At 50.0% G+C, this 10,115-nt stretch overlaps 1 protein-coding gene across 1 annotated transcript; it reads right to left on the minus strand.

The window, feature by feature from the left end:
• Window positions 1–284: 284 nt before the first annotated feature.
• Window positions 285–737, minus strand: LOC120669115. Its single transcript, XM_039948924.1, has one exon. It carries the CDS (start codon window positions 735–737, stop codon window positions 285–287), a length of 453 nt encoding a protein of 150 aa, XP_039804858.1.
• Between the last annotated feature and the right edge of the window lie 9,378 nt (window positions 738–10,115).

A 10,115-nucleotide genomic window follows, 5' to 3' on the forward strand; every position in this document is an offset into this window, starting at 1 on the left:
GTCCTCCATTGATCGGTTTTCTTTTTTACAAGGACTGGGTTCGATAGCCAGTCGGAGTGGTAGACTTCTTTTATGAAGCCGGCAGCTAAAAGCTTAGCTATCTCCTCTCCTATGGCCCTGCGCCTCTCATCATCGAAGCGGCGCAGTCGTTGCTGGACGGGCTTGGATCCCAGTAAAATGCGGAGCTCGTGCTCGGCGACCTCCCTTGGGATGCCCGGCATGTCGGACGGCATCCAGGCAAAAGTGTCCTTGTTGGCACGGAGGAAGTCGATGAGCGCGTGTTCCTATTTGGCCGGCAGCTGGGAGCCGATCCGCACCGTTTTGGTTGGGTCGATGTCGTCGACCGTGACCGACTTGGTCTCGTTGGTTGAGACGAAGGCCGGTGCCTGGTTAGGCTTGCCAGGGTCAGGGCGGTACTCGGCGGTGGTGGCGTGAAGCTGGCCGAGCTCAGCCGAGTTTGCCGCGGTGGTGGCGAGGTCATAATACTCGCGACTGCTCACGTAGGCCTGTTCGAAAGAGCCGGTCATAGTGATGACACCGTTTGGGCCCGACAGCTTGAGCTTGAGGTAGGTGTAGTTGGGCACCGCCATAAACTTGGCATAGGCAGGGCGCCCAAGAATGGCATGATATACCCCCTTCCAGTCCACGACCTCGAACGTGAGGGTCTCGGTGCGTAAGTTGGATTTGCTGCCAAATGTGACCGGTAAGTCGATGTTGCCGACCTGGTATGCTTTCATGCCCGGCAGGATGCCATAGAAGGGGAAGAGGGATTCCCGCAAGCAGGCTCGTGGGATTCCCATGGCTTCCAAAGTGTCAACGTAGAGGATGTTGAGGCTGCTGCCCCCGTCCATCAGCACCTTGAACAGACGCATGTTGCTGACGACGGGGTCAACGACGAGGGGATAGCTCCCGGGTCGAGGGACGTTTGCTGGATGGTCGTCCTGATCAAAAATAATGGGCGTGGATGCCCACTTCAACTTTCTGGGAATGGAACTTGCGGCAGCACATACCTCGCGGAGCCGTACCTTCTGCAGTCGCCTGGAGCACTCGTCCTCCAAGCCGCCAATGATCACCAAGCACCGATCCACGTTCGGGAACTCTCCTTCCGCCGGCTTTCCTTTGTCCTGGTTGGCGTCGGGCCCCTTGTCGCGGCCGTTGCCGTCGGTCTTGGCTGTCTGTCGGAGGAGGCACTTCATGATATCACAATCCCTAAACTTGTGGTTCATCGGATAGCCATGGTTGGTGCACGGCTTCTCCAGGAGCTGGTTGAAGTGGTCGTTTCTCGGCGGACGTTTGTCTTGGCGCTCAGTCATCGCGACCTCGCTGGTGGCGGGAGGTCGGCGGTTCTTCTTGTTCTTCCTGTCCTCACGGCTCGAGGAGGGCCCGTCGCGATCACGCCGCTTTTCTTTCGCCGCGTGCTGGTCACATTCGAAAACGGCCCCGACCGCCTCCTCGCCGGAGGCATGGTTGGTGGCGATCTCCAGGAGCTTGTGCATAGTGGGCGGCTTCTGGCACCCCAGTTTGTGGACCAGGGTCTTGTAGTGCGTCCCGCTGAGGAATGCGCCGATGTCGTCGGCGTCGACGACGCCCGGCAGTGAGTTGCACTGCTTGGAGAAGTGCCGGATGTAGTCGTCAGGGACTCGCCAGGCCCCTGTTTGCAGTTCTTGAGATCCCAAGAGTTGCCAGGATGTACGTACGTGCCGTGAAAGTTGCCGATGAACACTTTCTGGAGATCTGCCCAGCTACCGATGGAGTCGGCGGGCAAGAAATCCAGCCAGGCGCAGACGTTCTCTCCCAAGCATATAGGGAGGTACTAGGTGATGAAGCGGTCGTCGCTTGCTCCTCCAGCCCAGCATGCAAGCCGATAGTCTTTCAGCCACACGCCGGGGTTCGTTTCCCCAGTATACTTCACGACGTTCGCCGGCGGTCGGAAGCGTTGGGGGAAAGGCGCCCCCCGGATCGCTTTGGAGAAGGCGTTTAGCCCGGTGGGGTCCGGGCTCGGACTCCGGTCGCGATCCACGTCGGGGTCGCAGGGGCGTCCCCCACACCGGAGCGGTGAGCGCTCCGGGTGGGGCGCGTATGCCCGCGTGTCTTCTGCTCAAGCGGCCGCGCGGTCTGCATCAGCGTGGTGCCTCGCCTGCTGCCAGCCTCGGATCACACTGCACGCGTCGTAGTTGGGACCGACGTGGTCGTGAATCGGTGGCCAATTCACCAACCGGCTAAACAAAGCAAACTACACAAGCTAACAAAGATATGAAACTAAGCAAGGTAGAGCTAAGTTATGATCTCTAATGTCAAGCACAAAAAAAGTTGCAAGAAGTAAATGCTTGAAATGAAAGAGTGGGCAAGAGACAACCGGATTTTTCCCGTGGTGTCGATGTGTTGGCACACACCCCTAATCCACGTTGTGACACTCACTAAGAGTCTTGTCACCTCCCATGTCACCGAGACTTGGGCGCTCACTAAGAGTCTCCGTTCACCATCCCGGCGTGGTGGAGATCAAGCCACGTACACACTTCTTCGGGCTCCCACAATCCTTGGCAAGCTCCGGAAGAAACACCTTCAATCACCAAGATCGTCTAGGTGCTGCCAAACACCAAGAGTAACAAGCTCCTAAGCCTTCACTTGACCTACACTCAGTTGGCCCTAGCTCAAGCACACTTGCTACACTTGCAAAGGATGAGTTCTTCAAGGTTGAAGCACAAACTAAGCACTAGATCTTCTCTCTTTTGCTCAAAGCTCTTTCTCTTCTTCTCAAGGGTGGCCTCAGGTTTTCAAGATGTCAAAGGCAACTGAAATGAACCAGGGGGTACCCTTATATAGAGTGGAGGAGGTCACATAGCCGTTGGAGGTTTTCTGCAGAAAAACCGTGACCACCGGAAGAACCGACGGTATAGAAAATATAGGCATCGGTTCAACCGGTCTCTCTGTGTCAAAGAAGTAGCCGTTGAAGTTCTGACACAGTATCTACGCTTGCGTCATTACACCGGTGCATGCTCCGTAGGGGCAACAGTTCAACCGGTGCTGAAGAGGTTCGCTAATCAACTCAAACAAGCGTTCTGGAACAAAGTACATCCAATGCACCGGTGCTTTGATTCTGAACCGTCGGTTCAACCGGTGCTGAAGAGAAGTTGGAGTCAACCAAACATGCTCTCTGGAACAAAAGACTTTCATTGCACCGGTGCTTTGATTCTGAACCGTCGGTTCAACCGGTGCTGAAGAGATGTTGAAGTCCACCAAAACATGCTCTCTGGAACAAAGGACTTTCATTGCACCGGTGCTTTGATTCTGAACCGTCGGTTCAACCGGTGCTTAACTTGATTTCTGCCTTCATCCAGAGAAGATGGACCGACAGGGCATCGGTCCTTCCGCCATGCATCGGATGCTCCGATGCTAGAGCACCGGTTCAACCGGTGCTGTTGATTTTCTTTGTTTTCAGCTGTTTTGACTTGGATTCGAATGTGACTTTGATTGTTTCTTCTTACAAGAGTTGTGTTGACTTCTATTGACCATCTTTTGCTGTTTTTGAGTGAGTGTGTAATATTTCTAGGGCCAACTTAAGTTTGATCAAGCTACTAACTCATGAACCCCTCTTAATAGTGCGATCACTACAAAACTATAAAACCTATACTAACCTAAGTGTCCTTCTCAACCTTGTGACACTTAGGACTAGAAAGATCCTTAGCCTTGACAAATATAAGTTAAAAGCCGAGATCGCCTTTTTGAATAACCGAAATTGAGGGGCCTCTTTTGACATATGACCAAATGAGCGATAATGATTTATTAAGCTGCACATACTCATTAGTCACAATAATGGTTGTCATTAATCACCGAAACATACCTTGAGGGCCTAGATGCTTACAATCTCCCCCTTTTTGGTGATTGATGACAACACAAACATAAATAACGAGAGAGCGAGAAAGATACAACAGGATAAACACGAGCAAACTCGAAAGCAGGACCAAAGAGCTCAACGGCTCAAACGAAATCCATAGATATGTCTCAAAGAACGGCATACTCAAGCGACAAATGTACATATCCATGAATTAACACCAAATGAGATACAAAGAATCAAAGAACTGATAACTACGAGCTCTCTCTCTAGCTCTACCCTCCCCCTAACTCTCTACCCTCATCCTAACACCTCTCCCCCTTTGGCAACAAAGCACCAAAAAGGAAGGCGATCTAATCCTGAGCTGGAGAAGGCGGGGTCTTCCGGCTGGGTCCGGTGGAGAAACGAGCGGCGGAGTCGTCGACGTCATCGTCCGTCCAGTCGTCGTCGACCGAAGAAGACTTCTGCTCGACCGGAGTCGTCGGAGCAGCAGAAGTAGCTGGTGTAGCGGTAGAAGCTGGCGCGGCGACGATCGTGGAGTCCGTCGGAGGAGCAGACGTGACGGGAGTCAGGTCTGGCTGAGTGGGGCGCACGACGGACGGACGGAGCACCTCGGGCTGAGAAGGAGAGTCGAACGTGAGTGACTGAGCCGAGGGGTGCTGGAGCTGGTGTAGGATCTGCTGCTGTCTATGAAACTCTGCACGCTGCTCGCCAGTCCAAACACTAGGCTGAGGAGCAGGAGCCGGAGCAGCAGTAGGAACAGGACTGGCAAACAACCCGGTCTGAAGAAGTGGTGATATCGGGAAAGATGACAAGGGTGTCTGCATAAATCCGCTAGCAGGTGGAGGAGGAGCAGTGGGGTCGAACTGGAGCTGCTGGGGTGTAGGGAGCTGAGGCTCAGGCAGTCCAGTGTGACGATACAGCTGACCGAAGCATCCCGAAAAGAATGTGAACATCTGCTGCTGAATCTGGGACTGCTGCTGTAGCTGTAGCCTCATGGCCTCCTGCTGCTACCGAATCCCCTCAAGCACTAGAGTCTGGGCCTCCTGCTGGCGAGCCTGCTCGGCTTGCATACTCAGCTGAGCTGCAGCAAACCGATCCTGCTGATCTGATAGCCGAGTAAGAATGGCAGCAAGAGCATCAGGCTGAGTAACCTGAGCAGTGGTGACTGGAGGAGCAGGGACTCGTGCTGCACCAGAGGATCCTGCCTCATCATCATGAGCTCCTTGAGGGACTGTAACAGTGGGAATGAAGTCCTCGTCATCCTCCGAGTCCTCTGAGTCAGTGATCAGGTAGTGTGGGAGCTGAGCCTCTGCTGCTGCTAGTGAAGCGTCCTCGGCTGCTGTCGGATCGTCTGCAATTCTGCCCTCAGCCAAGACACGCTCATCAAGAACCCACTGTGCTCGGCGCTGGCCTCTCGAGCCACGACGACCGTCTCGAGGAGTAGCTGGTGAGTAAAAACTGAACTGTGTCCTCGAGTGCTCCAGCTCATCCATATGCTCATTCTGACTTAGCTGAGCCAGAATCCAACAGATCCAATGAGCAAACGGATGACGACGGTGAACTGTCATGCCATCCAGAATCACATCCTCTAGCTCGCAGATAAAGAAGTCAACTAGGTCAAAGTCACGACCTGTCATGATATAAAGTAGAAGCCACTGCTGCAGAGCTGTAATCCCCTCATTGTATCCAATCCGAAATAACAGACTCTTCCTCAAAGCTAGATGGATAGAGTGTGCCATGGGAGTCAGCCTGTCCGGAGTCCTCGGTGTGCCAGGCAGGAAGGGCTGCTGGAAAAGAACACTGATCTCCTCGTCAGATGGTACGTGAGACTCATGAGGACGTCGAGGAGGTACCGTGCTGCCATAAGCCTGATAGTGTAAGAAGTGTGGCTCCTCAGCAATCTGAACTCCAAGAAAGGTAGCCCCTTCCTCGTCAAGCTCGGCGGCGCGACAAGCTCAGCTGGCGCAGCTCAATGAGCTTGAAGCCAAGCTCGACGAGTAGCGTCAACAAACCCAAGAGCTGTGCGCCGCACTCGAGCAGCAGCGTACCGCGCGTGGCGCACATGCCCAGGCGGCGGGACGCGTTGCCCGGGAGCGCATCCTGGCCGACGACAACGTCGACAAATCTCCAGAACTGCAAACAGCTGGCGAAAAACTCGTCGCTGCGGCCTATCTACTTCAGGCTATGCCCGAGCCATCGACGCCTTCGGGCCGCAACCTGCGCCTTGAGGCACAGGAGTTCATCGAGCAAGCTGCTGTGCAGCAGGCCGAGAGTTCTGTGTCCCGTATGCGCTCGAGGGCCCCGGAGCAGCCTGGTGGAACTGCGCACCAGGACCGCGAGGTTTCTGTGCACACACCACCAGCAGGGAAGGGCAAGGCAGCCGTAGCGCCCGGTGCGCGAGCGCGTCGGCAGAGTTCCCGTAAGGGAGCGAATCCGTGACACGCGCGGGCATGTTGCTGACGGCGACGCCCGCAACATCATCGACGACAGAAGGTACACCCCTCGACGGGGTGGACGCTTCGACCCCGAGCACGATAGGGGTGAGTCCCAGGAGCCTCCGGGCACCCGGGTTTTCAGCCGGGAGATCCGAACTGCATCTTTTCCCCCGCGCTTTCGACAACCCAACACCCTCGTCAAGTACTCGTGCGAGACCGATCCTGCAGTCTGGCTCAATGATTACCGTAATGGGGACGTGGGTTCCCGATCTTCCGTCAGGTTCTAGATAACTCTCGTTGTAGGCGGAGCGAGACACACCGATCCGGCTTCAGATCCTAAAACCCGAATCCAGCAATCTTAGCACCACAACTCCTCTGGTTATCAACCGTGTCACAACCCGGTTGACCTCGCCAAGAAGGCTAATCCCTGCAAGCGCAACGAAGAACACAAGCAAGAACTCGAAAGAAACGCAGCTCAAATGAAGTGACTCTGCAGATCAATGATTAATCTCACGAGTTGGGGTTTCACAAACCGATGAACGGCGACAACTGTTCTTGACAGAATGAATCTAAGCAAAACCCAAGTAACCTAATGGTGGCTGCTGTGTATATAGAAGAGAGAGGCTAGGGGGCGGCCAAGGGGGTGGCCGGGCAACCCTAGGGAGTACAAGGCCTTCGGGCCCAAAAACTGGCGTCGCTGCATCCAGGCAGATTCTGGTTGTCATGTTGTTTCGACGATTCCCGTCGACTCCGAGCGTATTTTGATATGGGATCAGTTGGGTTGGAAAGCTTATCTCCTTAGCTTTCCAACGATATATAGAACGCCCAAAACGAAGCCCGTATGTGGCCTTGGCGTCCGTTTTCGTGAGGCCTGCTCCTGCAGTCCGAACCGGACTCGCGAATAAATCGGACTTCAATGTGGATTGGGCTTTGAACTCTATCTTCGCTTGGGCCTTGGTCATATGCATATTGGTCATGTCCTCATCATTCTCCCCTTCTTGGTTTTGAGTCGTCCTCGACTCAAAGTCGCTGATGCTTGCGGAAGTAGTTGTTCCCATTCTTGACATGATCCTGCGTTGGTCCCCTTCTTGAAATTGAACCTGTTGTGACAAAACAAACAAAGAAGAACAAGAGGAACTCTGCGTGATAGGATTAGTCTTAAAATAGCCCTCTTTTTCATCAAATTGTTGCATAGCAAAAGAAGATTTCAGATTTGAACACATATAAACACGATGCACCATGTACTCTCCTTTACAATTATAATTGCCAATAAAGTGATATGTACATCGAGATAACCATGGCAATCCAACACATTTAAATTTCTCCTCCAAACTACTAAGTGCACACAAAGTATCAAACTCTATATAACCCAAAGTATTTAAAGAAGACAACAATTTCCTTTCATCCTTTTCTGTAGCAATTGGAATCAAATGTTTATTTTTAGCATAAGTCTTTGGTTCCAAAACAAAAGAATCAGTTTCCTTCACAAGTTGTGGCACAGTGATAAACATAAAACTATCACACAACTCTTTTTTATCACAAAAATCAGTAGAATATTTATCATGTGACAAAGTCAATTCAGATTTGGTGTCCACTAAATGTTGCTCTATTATAGCATGAGTGGTGGATAATTTCAGCACATCAAGAGAGCTCTTACCTGAGACAATTACCTGTTCATTCTCTATCACCTTGTCTTCTGTTTTAGATACATGCTGCAAAATATTAGGTCCAACAGAAGACAAAACGATATCTTTAATTTGTACAAAATCAAATTTAGAGGAAAGCACTGTAACATCTGAAATAATCCATTCTTTTCTAAAAGGCTCATTCTTTCTTCTCTCTGCTCTTTCAAGATCGGCTTCTAAAATTTCAGTTGCGGTCATAGATTTAAGTGTAATTTTTCTTCCATTGTAGTTGAAAGAATATCTATTAGCAACCTTTTTATGTACCACATCATTTATATTAATCCATGGCGTTCCTAGCAATAATTGACATGCTTGCATGGGTACTATATCAAAATCAGCACTACTCTTGTAAAAACCAATGCTAAATTCAATATGTGCAATTTCAGTTACCTTAATCTTATCGTAAGAATTTACCCATTGCATATAGTATGGATGTGGATGTGGCTTTGTGGTCAGACCAAGCTTCTCGACCAGCTCTAAGCTTGCAAGGTTGTTGCAAGTCTCACCATCAATGATGACTCGGCAACGTCGTTCCATCACGGCAAAGAAAGTCTGGAACAAATTGTTGAATTGATTTTGCTCCACTTTCTCCATTTGAGAACTCAACACTCGTTGAGCAATCTCAGTGTTTCCTGACATTGTTAGTAAGTAGACAAGAGAAAACACAAAAGGTTATCCCTATCAACTACTATATGTGGATGTGGATGGTGGAAACACAATCTCGCACGTCTTACCAAGATCTTACAAGTGTTCTTACCAATGCAAAGCAGAGGATGGTACAACCGGTGGCTGGTTCGTGATACCTGTGAGGAAGTGGTACCAAGATTGCAAGATCCTCTGGGTGTACTGATCTGAAGTAATATGTGGAGCTTCGGGGGGCTTTATTTAGTAGCAAGGATTAGCACAATTGAAAATCAGATAGCAAAAATTGAATAAATATCCAAAGTACTTATCAATGTTGCTGGCCTAAACGTGTTCCTAGAACTAGTTCAAGCAAGCAAGCGACATATACCAAGCACAAAGGACACAAAAGGATGCAAGCACTTCTGATTTTTTTTTCTTTTTTTTTTGTGCGGCTCTTTTTTATGCACTTGCCTTTTTCTTTCTTTCTTTTTCTATTCAAAAGTGCCACAAGAGCAAGAGACAACTCCACACTATCACAAAATTGTTGTCTGTAAATTACAGATTTGCTACATAAACTTATACAGGCTGTTTGACAAATTTAGAGACCCCAAACACGAAAACTTACAACACGAAAGTTGTAGATACTCTTTTTCTCTTTCTTTTCAATATATGGAAAGTCTCTTTTGGATAAAGGAAGTAGAAGATATTGACCCCGAAATACAGACTACTCAGAAATTTCTGGGTAACCAACAGATTGGCTTCCAATACAGATTAGGCGCAGATAACTACGTTTTCTGGAATTCTCACAATTGATTAAGTTGTAGATAATTTCACAAGCTTTCCAGAAAGTACTAGAACACAAAAATCCGAGTTCGTATGTGAGAGATATCAACAAAATACCGAACTGGACAGAAACAAGTCCGAACCGGACGTGATGACGGGATGGAAAAGGACACGGTGACACGATGCAAAACTCAAACCAATCTAAGAACTCGATCTAAACCAGCAACAAGACCACGACTATGGACACAAACTCAATGATGCGGACTCCGATATCAAAATATGCAATGGCTTAAAAGGGCTAATGGGATGGGAAAACAGCACGAACACAAAATTTTCTAGGGCTTTTTGGTGGACTGTGGGACAATGGCGAAATTGATGAAACTAAAGATAGATGTGAAACCTGACAGTAAACCTGAGTCTCTGAATACCAAATAATGGGGACGTGGGTTCCCGATCTTCCGTCAGGTTCTAGATAACTCTCGTTGTAGGCGGAGCGAGACACACCGATCCGGCTTCAGATCCTAAAACCCGAATCCAGCAATCTTAGCACCACAACTCCTCTGGTTATCAACCGTGTCACAACCCGGTTGACCTCGCCAAGAAGGCTAATCCCTGCAAGCGCAACGAAGAACACAAGCAAGAACTCGAAAGAAACGCAGCTCAAATGAAGTGACTCTGCAGATCAATGATTAATCTCACGAGTTGGGGTTTCACAAACCGATGAACGGCGACAACTGTTCTTGACAGAATGAA

Source organism: Panicum virgatum, chromosome 4N, assembly GCF_016808335.1.
Source record: "Panicum virgatum strain AP13 chromosome 4N, P.virgatum_v5, whole genome shotgun sequence".
In the NCBI taxonomy this organism is placed as follows: domain Eukaryota; kingdom Viridiplantae; phylum Streptophyta; class Magnoliopsida; order Poales; family Poaceae; genus Panicum; species Panicum virgatum.